The 24620-nt window shown below is 41.0% G+C and overlaps 1 protein-coding gene across 1 annotated transcript in view; it reads left to right on the forward strand.

Annotated features, from left to right (window-relative positions):
• Positions 1-24055, forward strand: part of LOC114361809 (thrombospondin type-1 domain-containing protein 7A) — a 77445-nt gene extending 53390 nt beyond the window's left edge. The window contains exons 3-29 of the mRNA XM_028316997.1: positions 2337-2427; positions 3644-3751; positions 11418-11563; positions 12119-12247; positions 12404-12621; positions 13110-13215; positions 13443-13651; positions 14204-14399; positions 14769-14923; positions 15004-15116; positions 15305-15414; positions 15628-15813; positions 16176-16320; positions 16642-16740; positions 16833-16933; positions 17047-17227; positions 17631-17792; positions 18270-18417; positions 19201-19354; positions 19517-19605; positions 19718-19860; positions 19950-20073; positions 20511-20669; positions 21154-21308; positions 21708-21841; positions 22235-22325; positions 22474-24055. Of these exons, the coding sequence (XP_028172798.1) occupies positions 2337-2427; positions 3644-3751; positions 11418-11563; positions 12119-12247; positions 12404-12621; positions 13110-13215; positions 13443-13651; positions 14204-14399; positions 14769-14923; positions 15004-15116; positions 15305-15414; positions 15628-15813; positions 16176-16320; positions 16642-16740; positions 16833-16933; positions 17047-17227; positions 17631-17792; positions 18270-18417; positions 19201-19354; positions 19517-19605; positions 19718-19860; positions 19950-20073; positions 20511-20669; positions 21154-21308; positions 21708-21841; positions 22235-22325; positions 22474-22516 (3695 nt within the window). The 3' untranslated portion in view covers positions 22517-24055. The remainder of the gene's footprint in view (positions 1-2336; positions 2428-3643; positions 3752-11417; positions 11564-12118; positions 12248-12403; positions 12622-13109; positions 13216-13442; positions 13652-14203; positions 14400-14768; positions 14924-15003; positions 15117-15304; positions 15415-15627; positions 15814-16175; positions 16321-16641; positions 16741-16832; positions 16934-17046; positions 17228-17630; positions 17793-18269; positions 18418-19200; positions 19355-19516; positions 19606-19717; positions 19861-19949; positions 20074-20510; positions 20670-21153; positions 21309-21707; positions 21842-22234; positions 22326-22473) is intronic.
• Positions 24056-24620: the final 565 nt, after the last annotated feature.

Consider the following 24620-nt stretch of genomic DNA (forward strand, 5'->3'; position numbering starts at 1 on the left):
CACACAAAAGAGTGGATCTAGAAAGTTATTCAAGTATTGCATTCTGTTCGTTTGATACAAAGTTATTATTGAATACAAAACTGAAATTGAATTTTATTTTACGAGTATCTTGTGAATAGACAAGCATCTTCGAAAGAACCCAATTTATTTCTTTATTCTTGTACTCTTTCGTATAAGTACATAGAATAAGATCCATTTTCTACCTCTAAGGCTTTACCAGAGGTTTCCACAACGGTCTGATACTTGACCCGGTCACGCGCTAACAGATTTGTTAATTTCCTGAAGTCCCTCCCTTATTTAGTTTATAATTACGAACCGCCTAATTTCCCCCAAGTGAGCCATTCAACATGGAACTGCTAAATAAATAACTCTACGAAATGAATTTGTTCATAGCATCGGCCTATTTGCCAGTTTCCGCCAATTTGCATTTAGTTTCATGAGTTCCGCATGTTAGGGCCCACATTTAGTATGCCCTTCGCATTTATGTTACATATTAGGGAAATGGCAGTAATAGTAAGGACGGTCTGTTCGTTTCCGTGTCCTATCTAACAATAAAGTACCTAATAACATTTTATTTCAAGACTGGAACCTTAAGCAATAAAATAAAACTCGAAAGCTTTTGAGAAAGTTCACAGCAATTTGTGGATTTAGAAATTTTTTAGCAATTTTGTCAATTAGAAGGTATGGAAAAAATGTAGAAAGCATCTTTATGACGTGTGCCTTACATTATGGTACTCGTACATGGTAAGGTGAAACCAGTACCTCTAGTAGGAAAAACTTTCGAGTTCGTTTCGTTGCGTATTCAAAGTGTCATCGAAAAATTTTGTATGAAAAATTAAACAGCGCCCCCTAGGGCGGCTATAATATAGGGGGCGCTGTTTAATTTTTCATACAAAATTTTTCGATGACACTTTGAATACGCAACGAAACGAACTCGAAAGTTTTTCCTACTAGAGGTACAGTATCATGTATTGGCGGAGAAACCGTTGGTCAAATCCTGTTCTTGTTCTTTAGTACCTACTACATTCATACATACCTATTCGTATTATGTATTAGAGGAAAGTGCATGGGTCTTACTTAATCATAAAATATTAACTTTTCGTGAATAGTGTTCGTGTAACCGCCCCCAAGAAACAATAGGACCCGAACAATCATAATCTACATACAATCAGAGTTTACGTGACACTAAAATTAATTACTACGCCTAACAACAAATGGCTTAAAGTTAATCCCATTAATTACTTTGTTTCCTGTTTTGCTTAACTTTAATCTGGACTCTGGAGTTCGTAAAGCCGTTTTAATACTCATTGCTAAACAATCGGAATTATAAATGACTGGATTTTGTTATTTATTTGAGCTTTGGAAGTAACCACGCGTTAGACTTTTAGATTTGCTCTGTAGTGAGATACTTTTGAAGTATTACTGAGGAATCCTTTCTCATTTCAACCAAGTTTTAAGACGTAGTTATAATACCGACTCTACAAAACTTTCTTTAATTTTTAATACGAGTAACAACAACTAGGTAATGACGCACGTAGTCTTTGAAATGGTTTCAAAAATAAGTACCTATTCTGTATTCTATTGTGTCTTGTAGGTACCTACCTATGTAGGTACGTGTGAATTTATTGCACCCACGACGTCGTGATTTTCCAAGTTGATTATAAAACTGTATCGTCAATGCCCTGTTATTGTCATGCAACCCGATACGGTAGCTAGCAACAAATAAACCGAATTAATTGGAAACCCGATCCCTCTCCGTCCCCGCTCTATTCGATTCAATTAAATAGTTGCCGAGGAATATTGGTGGAAAATCTATTATGGATCCGATTTTGTAAATTTGTTTTGTGGAAACCACTGGCGATACTGTGAGCAAAAGTGTCTTTAATAATATTACGTAATAGGAACCGATTAAATAACGATTACTTAGTTGTTTTCCAACTCGTAATGTGTAAATGATTAACGTAAAACCGCGACACAAGACCGTATTCATCCAAAAAGTTCACTTCCTGATCGTAGCGTAGAAGTTTACTTTATCAAATTTAAAATTGGTTATTATTTTACTAATTTCTTACATAATAACGAAAAATATTGGAGCCTGGATTTTCATGAGTTCAAACAATATTTACCCTAAATCGTTTCCGTAATTCGTGTACTTAGCACGACGAGAACACGTTTAAACATTCCGTACAAAATAAAAGCTTTTTAAAAACAAAACAGCCGATGCAAATTAAATCGGAAAACAAACAGATGCCGTTATGGAACAATGAAACGATATTTGCAAAGCTCGAGTGCGAAACGGAATTATTTGACCTACATATTCATGGTTATTGTTACAGAGGCGGCCGGGGACTCCGAGTATTCCGTGTACGTCGGCCGGTGGACCGAGTGCGGCCCCTCGGCCAGCGACCACGTCAGAGCCGTGGAAAGGTAATGCTTCTAATAAAAACTCATGAATAATTAAAAATGTAATATCTTTTTACGTCCGCCGCGGACTGAAATTTATCGCGAATGCAATTAAAATTCATATTGGTGCTGTTATTTTATTCATTAAGTTTGGTGTGCTCTGAACGGAATCCCAATTAGTTGTGAATTTTCAGCTGTTTTAAAGTAAAATCCAGTCGTTAAGTTTAATAAATTGTATAACATATTTTATACCAAAAACGTTTTCTATTAGTTTTAAAAGGCTTTCGTCTTAAATTCAAATGTACCTAGCATTTATAAAAATCCTATGACTGAATCTTAACCTTTTCAGCCATTTCAAAAGACTGTCGCAAATGCAATATACAAGTCTGTTTCTAGTAAATGTCAATTTCGAGCTCTATAAAAGGACTCACATTGGATTCTACTTTCTATCAATATATCAAAAGGTCTGGCTCTGAAATATCAACAAACGAGTAGAATTGGCGTCTGAAAATGGCGTGCCTGTTAAGTTTCATATCTCGAAGGCTACAAAGACGTACAAGACTTGCTATTTTTATTCGAGAAATGGGTACATTTCCTCGCATTTCTATCGCTTGACAGACCGACGTAGATGTTCGGCCCGACATTTATTACATCGCTTTCATAAGTTTGACAACAATTGTTTACAATAATAGCATGTTATTTGTGACATTACAGTATTTTTCTAAAATTTAATAACATTTCAGTACTGAATTAAATAAAATCTAATTACAAATAAGTAATCAAGAGAGCTTAGTACAGCACTACTGTCCGTCCACGTTTATAGATAAGAGCGAGCAATAAAAGTCGCTAAGAAATAAAACGAATTCCTTTGAAACGAGATTGGAATTTTAAACAGTTTTCCTTTTATATTCTAGAGAAAGACCGTTACAATTATTTTACAATCAATTTATTGCTTTACTTCCTTTTGCATAGCGTTGTTAACGATACCTACTGAAAGTGAATATTCTTTAGGACTTTTCACATAAGTACATTGGCACATATGAATAAGGATCATGAGTATGTATTTGAATCTGGCGTAAAGCCTGAAGTAGGTACTTACCTATTTAAAGTACTTACCTATGCATGTAAGTTGTAGCTACATAATTTACGTAGCTCTACTCTTAAGTCTAGGTAATCAGATGATAGTTTTCTAAAATGGAATTATTCCAAAATAGAGTTTTAAATAACATTTTCTTTTCAGATACAATCTCAGACCAGAGTCGGACTCGCTAGTGCACACGCCCCGGCTTGGGCTGCAAAGGCGACATGTGCAGTGCCGCCATAAGGATGGGCGATTCGTCGAGAGCATGTAAGATACGAAATAATTTCAGTTTTTGGCTCATTAACACAAAAAATTGGAGAAAGGAAAAAAAAAACAAAAAAAAATACTTTTTCGAGGTACGCAATAAGGCTTAACAACTTTTAAACGACTGTAATTAATCTTTTACGCCGTTAGCAGACTGTTTTCAGTGCAGCAATGTTTCATGACGAACTCAAAGGCTTATTAAAATGTGAAAAAGACAATAGAAGATTGAAATGCATTGGCTTAAGTCCAATAATATGCTTTACACAACAGCCGCCGTCTTTTTCATTAAAGAGAAAATATATTTAAAGGCCGACGTTCTTCGTATCACAATGTATTCAGAGTAAATTAGTTCTCCAGGGACGAATTTCGTAAACGCTCTTAATTAAGCCGTAAAGGCGAACGGTCCGTGATTAAGCTGATGTATGATGCAAATGTGTCGAGAATTCACAGTTGACGATACACACACACGGGTACAAAAATACTGACTCAGCAGTATTCAGTTAATTTAATATTCACTCCGATGTTCGCGGTCACACGTAAAAATAAAGTTTTTAAGCCAACTGAGAATTAATTAATATAATTTTGCAGTAATGGCAAATGTGGATTAAATTATAAGGCCTTGAATTTCAAGGTATTCTTAAATAATGTACTCCTATGTGTACCTAGTCATCACATCTACTAGAGACTCCAAAATCATTTACCTACAATAGTGTAAATTAATAGGTAGGCCTACCTAGTAATGTTTCAACATCAAAGTAAATCATTCACTCGTAACAACTAACTTGTTGTAATGTTTGAATACAAATTATTCGAGGAAACGACGATTTTGATTGGTTTCGTTCCCAAGTTTTGACTGGCGATTGTAAACAAGAAGTTTGTGTAAACGAGCGGTGTTTACGATAACTTTACAGCGAGATAGGTTAACTTCATAAACAGGTGCTCAGATAGCTTTTAGCCAGAACCTCTCAGCGTGAATTGTAAATATTATAACAATAAACAGCTCACGAAAGTCTATGTTTTCTTCCAGTCTTCTTTTCATCCCGCAGCTCTTGTACAGCTGGCATTTAAGTAGGTACATATTATAGCTCTACCTACCTTTTTCAGTAAAAAGGCGGTATTTCCTTACGCAACTTAAGGCTGATCTTTCTGTATTCTCATATTGATGAATGAAATCTATCTCTATGTTTGTGTAGTACCTAATTTAATAAAACTCTTTTTGAAACTGGCTAGAGAGGAAACTTCGTTATTTTTTTTCTTTTCTTACGCATTTTTTGTTAATATTATTTTAATACTGGCAAGAGACAAAGCGAAACAAAACCTACGATTGTCATTTGGTTGGTTTTTGTTCTTTTTCTTTTTTCATCTGTTTAGTTGTAGTTTTACAATTATTTTTTTTTTGTTAAACTGAACAAATAAAATCTAGAAAGAGTCGCTTCCAATTCGAATCCCATTTGTAAAAACATTTCCCATTTGTTGTGTACATTCAATAAGTAGAAAATCAAAACGCAAGTATAAAGATATTTTACTATTCCATTTTGCTGTGTAGCGGGTCACTTGATTTCCAATTATTGAATATTGTGAGCCTATCACGCATGCATGTTTGTTCACGGCGGACCGCTGGATGCACTAATTCAACTGTAATCCCGTAATTAGCTGTGTGTTTAGTGCGAGCACATAAATAAATACCTGTGCTCATTAAGCTCTTCTAGTGACGCAGTGCAGTGATATGTGATCGAAAATTTTAAATAGGTTTTACGTCATATATCGATTTCAATAAATTGAATACTGGATTGCTATTCTCTAGAAGTCTAATGCCCGTTTTGCATATGGGTCACTTAAAAATTAGGGATTGATGGTGAAAACGGGCATAAGACTAATTATTGTAAAACTCAGATTGTAGTGAAAAATCTAAGATTAGTGCTGATTAGTAAATAATAAAGCATTAACTTCAACTATCTTAGAATAGACATAAAACTACTATGTAACTATCTATCCTTTTTTAGTCCAATGAATCCTATCACTGTACCTACGAGTAAAAAATTCAAAGGATTTCACTCCTCTGGCACGCGTAATTACAGCATCATTAGAGGCGTCGCAGCGAGCGCAGACTTTTGCGGCACTCACTTGACTTCTATAATTTTCTCTCACATGTGTAAAGCACATAAAAACTCACATTTTAGCTTCGTGAGGAGAAAGAATTTCCACAGGTCAATTTTCTTGCATAATTATGCCTTATTTAACTAAGCTTAGAATATTTTCAATATTAGAGATGAAATAAACTTATTAATTTTAATGCGATTTATAATAAATTATATGCAAATAGCATAATATTTAATATTGAATAATTTCCGCAACTCATGAAAGCCGAAACTTTCATCAAGTTAAATGATGGTACATAACTTTAAAAAGCTTTGTGCAAGAAATCCTTCTTAAAACTTGCCGGCGAAGTTGGTCGATCGCGGCCAGTATCGATCTAATGACGACATCACTTAATGCGGAAACTTGCAAAGTATGCACAAAGGAAGTAGAAGCAGTAGCAGATAAACAATCAAAGTTCAAAGCGATGAGCTATGTAAGCAACCATTGTTGGACAATTATGACCTTTCCTAGCAATCAGATCCTCTTAAGATTACGTTTTTCGTCATCTTGATGAAACTGTTAACTGGCTTTAAATTCGTAGATCTGATCGACATTTTAAGTTTTGTTTGCTCATTTTCAGGAATTTTTCGGAAAATGAGAAAATCTACAAGAATTTTCAATCGGTAAACATGGCAAGCCCAATAATTTTCTAATTTGCTTAGGAACATATTCTACGATTTTTGTGGGGTTGAGTTTTTCGGCTGACAAGCGGGGTGAAGGGCTCCAAATAACAACACCGCGTTGTGATGCAAAAATGGGGTACCTACTTTATTGCAAAGTACGGGGCAGGTACAAAAATGAGGTGCGGGCGTCTCCCGTCCGTTGACCAATTCCCGCAAGGACGTTGGACACAGACGCGGGAGAACCGCTGGCAATTTGTAATTAGGCGTTCGGAAGTCCCAATCTGCGATTCCCCTAAAGAACGTCACAGTCGGATGCAACCATGGCTTATTACTTATGCCTCACAAAACTTACAATATTCAACATAATCGTCGAAAGGTCTTTAAGAGAAAAAAAATCTGGACACCGCGGTGTAGAAATCGACTCTCAATGTGCTAGTGGCATCTAGCGGCGAGCGGCGCAAACATTTCCTAGACTTAATAGATCTTGCAATAAGCACGGTGATCCGCGGTGGCTTGGTAATGCAGGCGAACACCACGAGATGGCGCTAGTAGTATTGATTGATAAATGTGACGTTGTTACAACCTCCCCCTCAGATCACGAAGTCGTCCCGACGAGAAGATCTGGATTACGTTCTTGTGACGTCCACGGCCTCGTCGGTGAACAACTGGTTCATCTTTCGTCTTCTTAGACCATCTTCTGAAGTTTCGTTTGTTCCATCTTTGATGTTTGCCCAGGGCTTTATGTGAAGATGTCATACAGAACGCAGGTCCAGGTTGTCTGGTAAATTCATAAGAACGTTCGCATCTTGGAGTGTTTTTGCCTGTGATTCTTCGCGATTCCTTGACTGCGGAATGTAGATCACTTAGTACCAAATCTTCATTTTGGTATTCTGGACGACAATGAGACTGTTTGTCAATTGTTTCCATAACAACAGGGGTTTCTTTCCCCTCCCCCTGCTCATGAACTACTCCCAAAACATCTGTATTCATGTAAAGGAGTCTTGTATCTGTCTTTTCTAACACAAAGTTTGCAGTCGATCCATGATTCAGTTTCGTACAAGCAGTCTCCTTGACGATCTTCATATTGTCAAACATCTCTGGTTTCGGTGTTGTGGCTATACGTATGTCAATGGCATAAAGTCCGATATCTTGATTTTGTGTTTTTGATCTTGTGCATGTTGGACATTTGCTCCTGACGACTCCTGGTGCACCGCAACCGTAGCATGAAAAGCGTGGAGATGAAGGACTGAGGGATTTGACTTGAGTGGCAATGACTTCGGGTGCTTGCGTCAGTGTAGGCGATGAAGTATTTCCATCTTCTTCATCCTCACTATTTGGACGTTGGAGTTTCCTACAATCTTGGATTGTGTGGCCCACAAAATGGCAGAACTCACACCGTTTCTTGATATTACGTTGTGGTGGCGGGACCAGTATATCCTTGGTCAAGCTCACATCAGCCATGAGTTCTTCTACTTCCCTTGCGGCGGCCAACAATTCGTCAAAGGAATGTACGGAACCTCTGGGTATCTTTTCCCTGAGTTTGAGGTTTATTTGTCCGAAAATCATATCGAGTTGTTGTTCCTCTGTGTGTTGTGGTGAAGGCAGCTGCGCGAACAACATTCTTTTGTGAGCTACAAATTTTTCAGTTGTGACGTCATCGCGCTGTTTTTCACCGACTATTTCTTGGTACAGGATGTACGCAGGTTTCTTTGGTGCAAATGCATGGCGTAATCGAATCCCGAATTGCTCCCAGGTAGTCACTTGTGTTTTGACTCCTTGCCACCAGATGGCAGCCTCACCCTTGAGTAATAGTGGGACTCCATCAAGAGCTTCCTGGTCTGGGATATTTTCTATCTTCTTGAATATGCTTACTGCCGCTAAAAATGCTTCAACCGTTTCGGGGTTCTTCTCACCTTCATAGCTTGCCGTGCATTGAGCGAAGCTTCCTCGGCGGCTCATTGAAAGTTTTGCAAGTAGTGCTTGGAACTGCTCATTCGTTAAGCTTACTGTCATCTTCTTGCTTTGGTTGCTGCTTGCTGGATAGGTGGTGACACGGCCGAACTTGGTGATGTNTTATTTAGTGCGAAATCGTTCCTGTAAGTGCTTCGTGATCTCACTCGAATATTTCTTATAGTAGGTATACAAGATGTCGAACAAATGGTTACTTACTGAAAAAGTGCTTCATGAGACCTAGCAAACGGCTTCAATAATATATGTTTAAGAACGAACTGAATCTATTCAAAAATCCTATATTTCCAGCTTCCATACATTTAATACAGTTACAAACAAAAACGAAATCAAGTTTCTGAGAATTCTGAGTGCCTTAATGCCGTCCCCTTTATCTGTTTATTTAGTATTTATTAATTAGTATCTCTTGATGATATTGTAGCAAGTTAAACCTAAAATCATGTTTTCCGTAAATAATTTAAATAAGAATGCAATTTACGAGTTTGTTGTTTGATTATTATATAATTCAATTAAACATTTAAATTTAAAAAATTAACACCTATAATATGGCTGGCGGCATACATTTAGTAAGAAATTCGGAAACATTAAATTTTCGCATAGATCCAGTTTATTCTTTGACCTATTTATTGTTATTGTTTTAAAGAGCTCACGAAGCACTTACAGGAACAGTAAACAGTTTCTCGATATCTTGTATAATTAAAAATCAAGTGAAATCACTTATCGTTTCCACCTTGTACCTATACTTTTAAAAATAAACTCATTTTATACGTTCATTTGTATAAGTATCTACAGTACAAATACCTAACCAACTTAGTTGACGTTTTATAAAACTATTTGTCTAAGTGTCATCGAGCGACCGCTGGTGGATTTGCCATTTACCTGACCTACCCCTTTATTACTAAACGTTTAATATCAGATGAATAGTTACGCACCAATTTCTTTCATTCAGTCGTCAGTAATTGAACTTTCGGAAAAACATGACGAAGCGTTGTGTGACCATACAGACGCTATTCAACTTTTATTAGTAAGGAAGAGTATATTTTATGTTGGTAGAAACACAATAGCATAGACTAATGTTTTGACACCCTGTTAAAATTTTTATTAGTCATTTATTTTTTCCTGACCAAACAGATACCATAATAATATCTTTTATCTATTCTACCCATATTCTGTAAGTAAAATAATAAAAAGTTTGAAAAGAAAGAAATTACAAGTCCGATTTACCTAAACAAATAAATTAAAAATACTTGCGGATCAAAAGTACTCAATCATACTACAATTTACGAAAAAATCACGCGTGACGCATATACGTCAGTGGGCAGTCAACTGACATAGACCCGGCGTCTACGAGTGCCAAAGCACGACTGATTTATGCCATTTGATGCACCCGATTTTATAGTATTTTCAAATTAATTTTTCATTTGAAGATTGAAGATAGATATTTTTTCTTTTTCACACAATAATAGTACTATGTTTCTTCTTAAGTATAAAGTAGTTTATGTTGCCAAATGACTTTTAGATTATGAGATGTGACCTGTTTTCTTGCAGTAATTTTCTCGAATTTTGACTATCTTAGACATGATAAAAATGCATTTTAATGAATTAAACATCAAAATTTTCTCAATACACTTTCTTCTTCAGGGTATGCTTATTCTAATGAATACATTCCATCTTCTTACTTAGAAATAAATTTGTTGTAATATTAGTTCAAAATTGTGCCTTCGCGAGTTACCTGGAAATCGGGCTTTCGAAATTCGCTGTTTTCGTAGGCAAAAATCCAATTTGAACGAGATTTTGTCAATAGACATTCCGTAAAAACGTATGATAATTACGATGATATAAGTCAAAAGAAGCTATAACAATAAATTATATGACTAAAATCATTTCGAAATCTGCCAAATTCTCGATTTCTGCATGAAAAATGTGACAACGCTCTTAATTCAGACAGAATACTTGTAAAGTCGTACATAAAATAGAATTAAGGAATGAACCCACTGCACCTAATCGTATTGCGTTCGCACACAGCGGTTCAGGTCATCAATCTGACCGCGGGAGATGCTTGTTTTATTAGTTGTAAAGTTCGCGGTTAGTAAGAATACTTTGATTTATATCCTTTCCAGTTTGCCCGACATTTATGGATATAACTAGTTAGCTGAAGTCATTAATTTTAAGTCGGACTTAATGGAACGAATGCATTTATGTTCTCGTTCTCGCACTGATGAAATTACCGAATCGGACACTATTTAATTACATTACAACCACGATATTCTGCAAAACTGTCTCATTTTCATGAAAAACTATTTTCTTTTCTATACTTATAATAAATCTGTAGAGAGGTCAATTCTGTACATGAAATATATTTTCAAAATAACTATCAGGGGGTGATTAGTGATCGATACTGATGCCAAAAATGCAATCAGTAAAATTTTTGTCTGTCTGTCTGTATGTTCCTTATAGAAATAAAAACTAGTCGACGGATTTTAACGAAACTTGGTACAATTATTCTTCATACTCCTGGGCAGGTTATAGTATATTTAGGAATTCCCACGGGAACGGGAGTTAGCGGAAAAACATTTGTATGAAAAAATCTAAACCGCGTAAGATAGATGAAGGTGCTAAAACGGGATCCACGCGTACGAAGTCGCGGGCGGCCGCTAGTCTATAATGAGAAGGAGTTTTTAATTTGAATTAGAAAACATGGATATCAACCAGTATCAAAAATACTAATTCTCTGGCGAAAAAGCGATTTAGCAGCTCATAAGATAGCATTGACTATTGGTGTCTCACGGCTACTGTTTTAGCGTTCACTAGTTAGCGCCACGGTAGAGTAATGTCCTGACATTTGCCAGTGGAGCCTCTAATGATTGCAAATACTAAAGCCCTCGATTTAATAGCTTATAATGTAGGTAGTACTATATCACTTACATCTGTGTCGCTAGGTACTGCGGCTCAGCGTTGGCCAGCATCGGCATACTCCGCGTGTGCGTTATCAAGGAGGACTGCTCGCTGGGCGAGTGGCTGCCGTGGCGGCCGCGCTCCGACGGCGCTCTTGTGCGCACGCGCCGCTTGAGGAAGCTACCGCAAGGTACACACTCCGAACCAGTTTTACTAATGTTTCCATGGCTCAGAAAAGAGCTTGTCATGTTGTAGGTACAGACGACAGTACATTGGCTATCGGCATCTGCAGCTAATACAATTAAGTCAAGATACTACAGTGTATAGCTTAAGACGCCGTCATCTGTGCTTTAGAGCAGTGTTTTTCAACCTGTGGGTTTGAAAGCCTTTGATAAAGATATATTATCAGAAATCTAATTATGAAAATGCGTAAATGTTGTATGGATTGAAGTATTCGGTCCCTACAACATCTTTAAAATGCATGAAAAAGTGGGGGGTCGCGAAATATTTTTTCATGCTAGGGGGGTCGTGTCATGAAAAAGGTTGAAAACCACTGCTTTAGAGTAAGCACTGTTAATAGCTAAAGGCTGTGGTAGAGGTACAATATCTCGGGCTTAGGCACAGGCTCGATCTCCGTCGACCGTGGTGTACTACTATTGTGGTGAAAATCAGCGATCATGTTGTACTGTTACAGGTTCGTGTAGAATTCTTGTCCAAAACCCTTCATTTACCTTTTGTCTTTCAGGTGGCGGTAAAGAATGTGACGTGGTGGAGGAAGTGAAGCCAGCCGCTCTAGAAGCGAGCGCGCACTGGACCCCCGGCCCGTGGGGTCCTTGCCGAGTGGCCATAGAACAACCGGCTGCTGTATTACCCGGTACGTGAAAAAAACCAACGGAAGCAAACAAGAATGAATGATCGATCGCGAGATCAGCCGTTTTTTTAAATATCATGCAACATAAAAGTTTAACTTCGTTAATACTTACTTTGAGCAGGTTCTTGCTTACTCGTGAATCTTTGTTCCTTCCCACAGCCGCTACCGACGATGACAACGACGACGCGGATGACAATGATGCGATTTACGACGAGGATGACAACGAGGCGGATGAGGATGACAAGGAGGCGCCGGAGGCCAACTGCGGTGGAGGCGTGCAGAGAAGAGAGGCGACCTGCGTCAGAGCTGACGGACGAGCCTTGCACCCGGCGCAGTGTGCTCACGCGCCGATGCCTACGCTAGTGCAACCTTGTGAGGTAAAAATACATGGAAAACAACTTAGAGAACATTAGGGCACTAAATGAGGGCTATCGTTTTAGCGCTCACCTGTTTGCGCCACTGTAGAGTAAGGTCCTGTCACTTGCTAGTAGCGAAGACAGTGGCACCAACTGGTGAGTGCTAAAGTGGTAGGAGGACTATCGTATTTGCACTCATCAAGATGGCGCCACTGTAGAGTAAGGTCCTGTCAATCGCCAGGGGTGCCAACTGTTAAGTATAAAAACGATAGCCCTCATTCATTACCTAAAATTAATAACTAAGAAATATAAAAAAATAAAACACTCAAACTACTTCGCCGTGCGCCTGGCCAGCAAGAAACTTTTTTAATTTAATGTTCTTTTTCGTTTCGCAATTGTTTTTTTCTAGGATTTGCAAAATTGTAGTCACAGATTACAGAGATTAGAGATTGTAGTTACCGAAATAAATATTTTCAAATTTTCTGAATGAGTAATTATTTCTCCACCAGGTACCCTGCCCCCGAGACTGTGAAGTTGGCGAGTGGAGCGAATGGGGAGCATGTCAACCTACGGATGGATGTCCTCTATTCCCTGTCCAGCAATTGACAACTACTGGTATGTCTGAATGCATAATGCTACCTATCTATGGTCTCTTAGTAAATAGGGGCTGTGCAGAGTTATAGTTAGTAGAGATATAAACGGTTACAAGACAATGTTCTAAAAATCAATCACTATTTTAATTGCACATTTGTGCCTTTGCGCAAGAAGCACGATCCAGCAGTTTAGTTTTTCCGATAGTTTCTAGGATATTAAGTTATAACATCCTCTATATTTTCCTACAGGCTACAGCGTACGCCGCAGACGCGTGATATCCGCAGCTTCTGGTGGTGGGGCACCCTGTCCTCCTCTGGAGGAGAAGCGGACGTGCACCACCCCTCGCTGCGCGGCGTGGAAGGCCTTGCCCTGGGGACCCTGTGTGCTCAACCAGCCGCATTCTACCTGCGGGCCTGGCAAGCGCAGCAGGGAGCTAAGATGCGTGGGACATGACGGGGTAAGTTATGAACTATTCTACATACAAAATATCTTTAGCATCGTACAAAAAACGTCCCATGCTGGAGGAGAAGTGAGGTACTTCATCACCCGCTGCGCGGCGTGGAAGGCTCTGCCCTGGGGGCCCTGTGTGCTGAACCAGCCACATTCCACCTGCGGGCCTGGCAAGCGCAGCAGGGAGCTAAGATGCGTTGGACATGACGGGGTAACATAAGATTTTAAACTTTCGCGTTCCATTTCAACTAAAATAGTAAGACACGCGACGTTTACTAATGAGTTACATTTGACTCTACTACGAGACAATGTCGATTGCCGGACAAGGGAAGGAAGGAATTTGCAACGAACCTAGGTTTATTAGGAACAAGGAACCATGAAAGTGTTCCGATGTTACTAATGCCAACAATAGGAAAACAATTTGAAATACTTCAAAAGATATTAGAGGATCGCTTAGTTAGTCATCTCACCCCTCTGGTCCAAGGTTTTTTCATGAGTCTGGGTGCATCTTTCTAACGTAAAGCAACAAACATTACAAAAAAAAACTTCTTTTGTGCAGAAAGAAGCACAACGCGCCTGGTGCAGCGGCAGCGGCGCGCCAGCTCGTAGCGAGCGTTGCCGTATTGCATGCGCAGGCGACTGTGTGGTATCGTCATGGGGTGCTTGGGCACCGTGTAGCGCTGCCTGTGCCGCGCCCGCGCATCCACGCCCCACCCGCACTAGGAGGCGGCACATCTTGGCACACGCTTCACCTGGTAACTACAACCTTTATGTATCACTAGCTGCTGCTAACACTCCATCGCGTGCGAATACAGGCATCTTCTGAGTAGGCTCGCTCCATCATAGAGTTTCTCATGTACCGGCAAACCTAGAGTACATAATTTCACTTAACCATCATATATAATTTCCTCTACCCTACTACCTACCGTCAATGATACAGATTTCCTCTCCAGAAACCCCGTATTACTGTTGTTAGATGAGGCTAGGACTCTAGGACTCTATCCTTCTTAATAGACTGGGAGTCTGGGACCCTACACAAATGAGGAAATAAGTTCCCGTCCTGGCCAAAAGAGGTGTCATGTATTCTAGATTAGACACTAATACCTTACGTTTTGTCGCCTCAGATGGCTGGCCGTGCCCACCCGAAGACCAGCTCGTCCAGAACGAATCCTGCAACACTCACGCCTGCGCCACATACTCCTGGCTCGCCACTCCTTGGGGCCCTTGTGAGCGAAGGAGGCAGGATTACATGCCTATCACTAACTATACTGATTTGGCCGTAAGTGACTTTTAAGTCTTGCAACATCCTGGCATTGCACACTATGAACGTTTTTGATAACAGCTTAAATACTTTTTAAGGACGGTGAAACATTCAACGAAAACGACGATGAGGAACCGTGTGTGGAAGAAGGCGAGATGACCAGAGACGTGATGTGCGTCCAGAACAACGCGGATGTTGTACGCGAGGCATTGTAAGTGAATTGGTTAATAGAGCAGACTTTCATGTTGTAACCCTCCCTTTATCCTGTCTCTGTCACAAAATTTGTCTCCAAAACTTGTTTTAGTCCAGTCTTGTTTTGTTTAGCGTTCCTTAGATCTACATTAAACAGTAAAACGTTTTTGTAATCGAAGAAAATAACCAATTTTGTAACTTATGTAGATGTGCCCCACTCCACCGGCCAGCGTCTCGGCGCGCGTGCACCGTGCGATGCCGGCGCGGCTGCCGCGTGGAGTCCTGGATGCCGTGGTCACCCTGCCCTAATACCTGTGGTAAACATCTTGTTACACTAGTTCTACCGCCTATTCATACATTTTAAAGGAACTCAGATTGTAAAAGTCTTTATCTGATTAAGAAAAGGTTTGACTAGGCGCAATCAAAAGCTTTTTTGGTGTCTACCAAATCAATTCATCTTATTATTTCTGGATGATTTAAGTTCATTTTAATGGTACTGACAATAGAATTTTCTGATCTGCTCAACCCAGACCCTGGAAAGCAAGTCCGCGTGCGAACAGTGCACGGAGGTCCCAACTGTGGGCCACGGCAAGAGACTCGTGACTGCCCCGTGGCGCGCTCGTGCCGGCCTCGTGACGCGGCCTGGGTCGCCGGCGAGTGGACCACGTGCCGACTACCACCCGGACAGCGCTGCGGGACTGGCTACAGGGTGCGAAGTAAGTATGATATCGGACGCAGCAGAAAACCTGCGACTGTGCGGTGAATTTAATCTTAGAACTATCATTTGCCCTTTAGAAACCTTAAAAAATTAAAACATTTAGATGACTATATGTGGAATTACTGTCTTCAGTTCTTCTTCTTCTTCAGTTGGGTCCCATGTATTTTCTACGCTAATCTGAATTCTTGAATATTTTTACGGCCAATTACTTTCGCACATTTTCTGCATCTTTAGTATTCTGAAACCTTTTGAACCCCGAAACCTGTACGCGTGACAAATGACATGATCCCATGAGACCACAATGACATGCCCTTAGGTACTCCCAATTAAAGTTTATTCACCGGTCCTAAACATTGTCAGGTCTGTGGTGCGGCTCTGACTCGCACCGCGTGGAGGCAGGCGCGTGCGCAGGCCAGCTGGTGCCGCAGAGCGTGGCGGCGTGCCAGGTGTCTTGCGACCTGTTCGTGCCTCTCACCTGTGACGTGGTCTGCAGCGATCCTTTGAAGTAAGTAGAAGAAGAAAGAAACATTTCATGGTATTTTGAGAATGAGATGATTTCATCATCAGCCTATAGCAGTTCAAATTTCAATGCTAGCTAGAGCTATTAGCATATTCAATACTAGGCCTCCCCTTGGACGAATATTCGTCCAAAGGCCTCCCCCAATAGGCGCCATAAAACGCCCGCCATGGTTTTGTAACAAACAAAGGTTTCTGCCAGCGATATTTCCAAAATCGTCACTCCACTTATCTGGACCGTGTCCTCTGCACTAAGCTTGCCAAGTCTCCTCCACTCCGGAACTCACTAATTTGTGGTTTGATTTTTCAGGTACTTGGACGCTTCTGACCCCGACATTCCCAACTGCGTCTGCAAAAACGTCTCTCTTGAACTTTTGCCTGCCGATTCGGATTGCATTTTACCCCCTGGGTAAGTCTAAAAATTTACTTACTATCGTAAACCTACTAATTTATAGTAGATAGAAGTTTAGGTAAATATAATTTAACATGTAACTTTTTTAGATTGGAATGCGGAGAAGGAAGAATTTTGAGAGCGGCGCGGTGCATGATTGATAATCGCGATGTACCCATAGACATCTGCAAGAAGTTCCACCCACTTACTGGTAACTGAACAACCTTTTCCTTTTCTACGGCTTTGGTTCCTTTAGCTTCAGCAAAGTATGCCTTTGCAATTTTGCATCTTATGTGGATGATATTAAGTAAAGGGTATTTTCAGGACAAAGCCGAGTCCGCGAAGCGTCCACAGATGGCTACACGTACGATGAGGAGTTTGGTTCCCTTCTCCGGGGCGCGTGTACAGTGAGATGCGCGCGGGACTGCGCCGCAGGTCCTTGGGGAGAATGGGGACCGTGCGCTTCTGAACCTGGGTCAAGGGCTGCATTCCGGTTCAGGACTAGGTACGTTATGTACAGTCTTTATCTACTGGAAGTAACGATGTGTTATAAAATGGGTTTAAAATAGGAGCATGCATACATGCACCGCGAATCAAGGGAGACTGTGCTGCCAAGCTATCAAGAAAGAAAGAAAGAAAAGTATTTATTCGATGCTAGTACAAAATAAAATAACAAATAGATAATATAACAAAACCAAACAGTAAAGTACATGCACCAAAATGGCATCTGCTCAGTATAAAAAAAAACCCTGGTCAAAAAAAAACCTGGTGAGAGAAAATACATCCAAAAAGTTTGACGAGATTACAGAGGTTTCGACTGATATAGTACCTAATTCAAAGTCAAGTTAGAAGTCACGCAAATCCCTCTTTTGATTACTAAATCTTCATAATGCCCTTCTACCTTCCAGGGAAGTGGTAGAGGAAGGTTCTGGCGGCGGGCGGGAGTGCGGTGCCACATTGCAACGTGCCACGTGTGAGGTGGGCGCAGCGAGATGGGCACTGGGCGAGTGGTCCGTGTGCGCCCCACGCCGGGCTTTATGTGGAAGATCTGTTATCAACCGGACTGTTATGTGAGTATAGCAGTTTACTCACCTTTATAAGGAAGTGGTGAAAGAAAGCTCAGGCGCCGGACAGGAGTACGGCGCGACTCTCCAGCGTCTAGCTTTATGCCTTCGTCACCATTCTGTCATACGAACATAGTTATCCATTTTGCAGACTTTTTTATGCAAGCAAACAGATATTTGACAGCAATCACACCTGATGTTAAATGATATGCAGTCTATAATAGTACCTATGGTCCATACCTGATCTGTAAGTGCCTATTGACTCTCGCTTTGTAGAGGCCCGGATTTTAGTGTTCGGGAAAAACAGCAGTAGGCAGCGAATTCCAGTCCTTCTGTTCGCATTACAAAAGAGTTTGCAAAGCGCTTAGTGCGAGCTGATGGAATGTCGAAAATGTAAGGATGATATGATAACCTGGCCATTTCTTCAGCTTTTGTTTTTACCCTGCGACTCTCAAAAACGCCCATTCATTTGTTTTTGATCAGATGCGTGGACGCGGACGGCAACTGGCTGTCGGAGGCGGAGTGCGAGGCGGGCGCGGGCCCGGCGCCGGCGCGCGACGCCGCTTGCCGCGCGCCCTGCCCCGCCGACTGCGTCGTCAGCGCCTGGTCCGAGTGGAGCCCCTGCGAGCAGGTAACACGAATGTCTAATTTTAGGACAATAACTTGCAGCTAACGAACGAAAGTCGCTGACATAGCCCGACCGATCAGCAAGCTGAAGTAGGCAGGGCACTAGTACGCAGAACTGACGGCCGATGGGGCAGCAAGGTTCTGGAATGGACGCCACTTGACACAACTTGCAGCTCTACGTCTTCCAGCCCGTGGTCGCCACTCGAGAACTTTCCTGCCCCAACGGCCATCGTCTCTACGAGCTATGTGCCCCGCCTACTGCCACTTGATTTTAGCGTGGGCAAGCCTCCTACTAGGTGGACCGACGATCTGGCAAAGCGCAAAGGTCGCGGGAAGAGCCTGGATGCGGGCAGCGCAGGACCGTTCATTGTGAAAAACCTTGGGGGAGGCTTTTGTCCAGCAGTGGACGTCATTTGGCTGAAACGAACGAACGAACTTGCAGCTTTGTTGGCCCCGGAGGACACTGTTGGATTTTAGTGGGTAGGCTCTGCCCTTCTGGCGAGGAGAGTCCCACTAGAATGTCGTTTCGTCCCCATCGAACAGTGGATATACGCAGAGCATTTCCCGATGGAAAAATGTAGTAGGACTACCACCTCTCGATCCCATCGCTGCATCTTCTGTACTACAGAAATAATGTGCAATTATAAAATAAAGCGTAATTTGATTCCACTTCTGCGGCAAATGTAAAAAGGCGCCATAATCAATGGAAGTCTAGGGCCTAAACGATGTCTAATTAGCTTCAATCATGGTCTGGCGGTAGAAGTTTTGAGGTCCATCTTACTTCCAGACAAAATGGGGAGGTCGCCGCGATCGTACGCGGGTGGTGCTTCGCCCGGCTGCGGACGGCGGCGCAGCGTGCCCGCACCTGGTGGCTGCGGAACCCTGCGCGCCCCACGCATACTCCTGGCACGTCGCGCCTTGGGACGACTGCCAGCCGCTAGGTAAATACCATGACAAGATGGTCAGTAAATAATGTGATCAATTTTTCTGCAACCTACCTGAAATACGAGTAAATGCCGTGATTGATAGAGCCTTTATTTCTCCATTGATACAGTTTGTGATCTGTATACTTCAAAGTAGGTATTCGAATATTTTTTAAACAGGTGGATCGCCGTGCGGTGAAGGAACTAAGAAGAGAGCTGTTCGCTGCCTCAGAAGTGATGGAGTTTTCGTCAACGATTCATATTGCCCTGTAAGTAATTCTTCAGACAAATTATAACCTTGAAATGAAGCTTTGAAACTACCTAGGTCTAGCCATATAACCTACCGAAACAGCCATATACTGAAATGCTAATCTATTTTAGAATACAACAGCGTCTGAAGCAAGAGAGTCATGGTGCTACGTGCCGTGCGGTGTAGACTGTGAACTCGGCTCGTGGGGACCTTGGGACACTTCGGCCTGCTCCTGTGGAGATACATCGGCTACCATGCATATGCGACGAACAAGGTACTTAATTCTTTAAGAACCCTCAAGCTTTTGTTTCTTCAAAATTACTGTGTATTTTAAGCTCCCATATTACCGTGTATTTTCTTCAGGCAACACCTGACGGCGGCTGTCTGGCCAGGACGCGCGTGCCCGCCCACAGAGCAGCGCGCGCCGTGTCCCCGGGAGCCCTGCCTACGCCTGGTGGCTCGGCCATCCTTGGGTTGCCATGTTCAGGTAATATTCAGACAGCACTTTACAATAGTTGTTGGCGTTCGCAGTGCGTATCAGTGAGAACAAATGAAACACGTCCATGGATCCCCATCATCATCATCTCTGCTGGACTTGGAACACGATTCAATTTACCAGAGGTACCACCCGTAGCTAACCCAAGAGGCAATCAAGTACCTATCTGCATTCTACAGAAGCTGCGGGCCCGCAAGCGCCGCGGGCGCGTGTAAAAATCGCGCCATGAGTTCATAGCCTTAACTAAAGCCTGGTCCGTGAGCACGTAGAATCGCGACTGTGCGACGCGCGCCCGCAGTGAGTGTGCGAGCGCGACAGCAACATAATTACGTGCGAGCGATAAGGATGGGTAGCTTGGGGTCATTGGACGGGATTCTACGTGCTCACGGACCAGGCTAGCAAAAATCACGTTTGCTAATTTGTTTTAGAAGTCGACCGGCGACGAAGCGGACGGTACTTGCGGGTGGGGCGTGCGTGTGTCACGCGCGCGTTGCGAGGTGGCGGGCGACGCGAGCGCCGCGCTGCAGCCCTGGCGCTGCGCCCCCGCTCTACCCGGCCGTATTGTTGCACCACCTATGCACTATCAGGTAGGACTTCCTCTCTAGCTGGTATATAAATTGGTAATGCTATTTTTTAGAAAACAATAATAATAGTAATACCTAGTATAACTTGGGGGTTTCTGAGAGTGCCACGAGTAAGCTCTAGTTACTAGTACATAGTAAAAGATCATAGCGGCCCAGATCTTATCTGACCGTATCATAATAACTTGCTTTCTAGCTAGCCAAGAAATAACTCATAAAGGCTAAGAAATAACTAATTTCATTATTTCTACTGAAGATGTTTTTGCAAATTAATAGTTCCAAAACTCATAAAACGTCATCTCATTATTTTTACTGAAGATGCCTTTGTAAATGAATGGTGCCAAAACTCATAAATCGTCATCTTTACTTTGACGCTGTCTCTAATAGAAGACCGACGAGGTCTAACTAGTAAACATTTAATCGCTGATTTAAGATCAAAGTTTTACTAGCAAACCTTTAAAGATTCTCAATCTCGAACCTCTTATCACAGGAGGAAGAGATCTGCGAAGTAGAGTGCGGGTGCAAGGAATCCGAGAGTGGGACCCCGGGCCCCTGGGGCGCGTGGGGCCCGTGCCGCGCCGGGGCGCGCTCGCGCACGCGACAGCTGCTGGTACCAGCCCGTCGCGCTTGCAAGACTCCTTCAAGGTACAGTAAAGTTTTTAATAATAATTCTTTGTCTTCAAAACTTTAAATACTTACTCCTAAGCTACTTTGATTAGAAGTAGAGAGCGTGGTTGGCTGAAAGAATATCTTACTTTAGGCCGTTTGTGTTATGTGCTCCAAGTGAACATACCTACATAAATGTAAAAAATATGCATCACTCTTTGTTTCATATAGTGAAAAAAAAATATCTCGAAAAAGCTTTCAACGCTATCGCGCTGTATTTTCGTATTTCAATTGCTTAAAAAATATGTAAAATCCGAATTCCACAATTTAGGCGATCATAAACGATTTCATCCAGACAACCCAGACTGAGGACAGATGTTCAAAAATCAATCAAAACTTGCATCCTTTGTAACTCTCCATGGTCTTATTCACTCGCAGATACGTAACGATCGAATGGGCCAACTGCACCGGAGAGGCAGATGAGATTCCCGACCTTTTAGCCATCGAGCCGCGCAACGACAAGCCGCGCCGCGCCTGGCTCGAGAAGGATGTCTACCACGATGGCTACATTGGTAAGACGTCATACCTTTAGCTAGAAATTGAAACATGTTACAGATGATGCCTACAACATGGCTACTCATATAGGGATTACACCATTCATTATACCCTTTGTAGCCAAGGCACCCCACTTGAAACTGTGCCGCGACGAACGGCTGGAAACATGAATTAATGTTCTCAGCAGTGACAGCAGCCAGATAACCAAACAAAGCTATGATAAATTCAGATCATATTTTATGCCCAGTGCAGATTGCAGCGACATGCTACTGACCTATAAAATCATGGCACTTTCTGTTACTACTTTCTGTTTCTACTTACAGTTTCTTCTGTCATTAGTGCCTACCTAGGTACTTCTCTTTTGTATAGTAAGCCAAGATTATTTCAACGAAGTTTTTTTTCTTATTCAGAGGGCAGCAGCTCATTGTTGGCAGTGGTGTGGACCGCGACCATTGTGCTGAGCTTCTACGGAGCATTCATGCTTTATCGCGGATTTATACGGTAATTACAAAAAAAATCATTATTTAATGATATACCTACTGGTTTTTCTTATAGCCTTTTCACAAGTTCCTCGATGAACTAACAACTTATTATTTACTTCATATTTTTCTATGCTGATTCGTCATTAATTTTTGTATTTTTGTTCCAGATGCCTCCGAAGCAGGAAAATGAAGACCATTACGAAAGTGTAAGCTGCTAGAAGCGACAATGCGTGGTAACCTTCTTGCAAGACTCGTCCGCTGTCGTCAGCGACCGGGGTCTAACTGCTTCGTCGTCTATTTTACTCTCTAGCATAGAGATAATAGCCGCTGGACAAGAAAATCAATTGAAACATGTAACTATTCTTGAATATTAACTTCTAGCGGTTACTAAGTCTATGCCCTCTAGTCTCCAATCGTCACGGTTGAGTTTGTCGTTAGTCAATTGTTGATTTTTATCCATTTCTATTGGGAACCAAAGAGTTATTATTAAGTGATGTTACTTAGTTTGGGTATTTATTATTACAACAATTAAGTTTTGGCGTAATGTCGGTTGCTACTTAAATCCCTACCCTAATTGTCCCCTTTTCATAAAATAATTATTAATCAATAGGTATTTGTTTACCCACTATAAAGTAATAATTTCTTACTCCTATCCCAACTTTACGTCTAAGCTCTGAAATGCTTGGCGCTATTGTAAGCTAAATAGTACTTAGATTTAAAACAACAGTACACACACATGATTTGAGTCTTGTTCCTGACATTTAGAATGGGACATTTTTGTTAGCGATCTGTTATGGGGGTGGAAAAGTTAGGATAGTCGGCAATCAAGTCACTTTTGGCGTGTTGCTGTAGAATAAGATTGTTTTATCCCCCGTTAGGGGAACATAATCCAAGTGTTAGGAATGTGCTTCTGTTAGATGCCCATAGCGGATTGAACCACGGGGTGAATCATTCATCTCAGTGTAATATTAAAAAATATCGACAGATATTGTAAGATAGTGGTTTTAACATTTTTACAGCAAACAGTCTGTCCGCAGGAGTGCTTCCATGTTTTTATATTAATAAAGCATATTTAGACGGTTTTTATAACATATCTGGGCAGTCGGCGGGCTTTTGGAATGATGTTGGGTGTGCTCGGCACTGAGACTAGACCAATCGTTTACTTTTTCATTAAAAAATACGAAAAAAGGCGAATTATATTATGAACTTTTACGGTGTTAAAGAATACGAACATTGGGTGGTTCAATGAGTGGATTATTGTCATGGACTGAGTCAGAGCACAGCCGTCCATTTTAATTGAACATCTGCCTGAAGTCAAACTATTAACTACATAACTAAACTTCTAAAATGAAAACTCTAACAATGATTTTAGGGAACGGTCAAGAGCTAGACATAGCGATTCGTCAGCTGTAATTTCTTAAATGTGTTACAAACAGTTTTCAAAGTATATTTTGAAGAAAGCAAAAAACTATTTTTCTAATTTTACGTGTTCACACTATTTTGATAAGACTTTTAGTTTCAGGGAGTGTTCGCACAATGCAACTGTTTATGGACGTTTATGTATTCGTTAGTCATTAGTTGGCTATTTAATTAGCATATTTTACAATTATTTTACATGATTTAGGAACGGCTAAGGAAAGAACTGCCAACATTGAGTCTTGCAGAGCTGCGCTCTGGCGACCAAGTAAGACGTGACACATCATGCCACATATCAAACTTAAATATTTAAACAAATCTCGTAATCTCAAAGCGAAAGATTGCATTAGAGTTAAATTGTATTATTAATTCTATTGCAGCCTTTCTGACGCTTAAGTATCATCCAAGTAGAGCTTTGGCGCACAAACTACGTATTTTACGAATAGATTGTAAGACCTATATTAAATGATCATACAGTTTTGAGATAATAATCGTGTATAACACTTTTTTGTAGATTTTGCATTTAAGCCCATGTATTGTGACAAGTATATAATTAATAATGTGAGTGTGTTCTACGTCTACTCGATTTCCATTCATAATTTCCTTTCTTTTTCGAGGCTTTCTATCGTCTTTCAATTTCGATATACAGGGTGTTTGGCGCNGTATTAATAAGTAATCTAAATCATTGACACTATTATCTGTCTTACTACGATCGCTTTTTACATGCATATTATATTTCTATGGATATTGTTATACTATTTTATTGAAAAGTGTAATTCTTTAGCTACTTCTCGTTCCTTCTCGACAATATACTATAATTTAAGGTACTATGACTGTAATATCTCTGTCCCTTCTGTGTCTCGTCTTTCGTCACTATACTTTGACCCTTGATGTATTT

This window comes from Ostrinia furnacalis, unplaced genomic scaffold (assembly GCF_004193835.3).
Source record: "Ostrinia furnacalis isolate ACB-3 unplaced genomic scaffold, ASM419383v2 OfSCF6001, whole genome shotgun sequence".
NCBI lineage: Eukaryota > Metazoa > Arthropoda > Insecta > Lepidoptera > Crambidae > Ostrinia > Ostrinia furnacalis.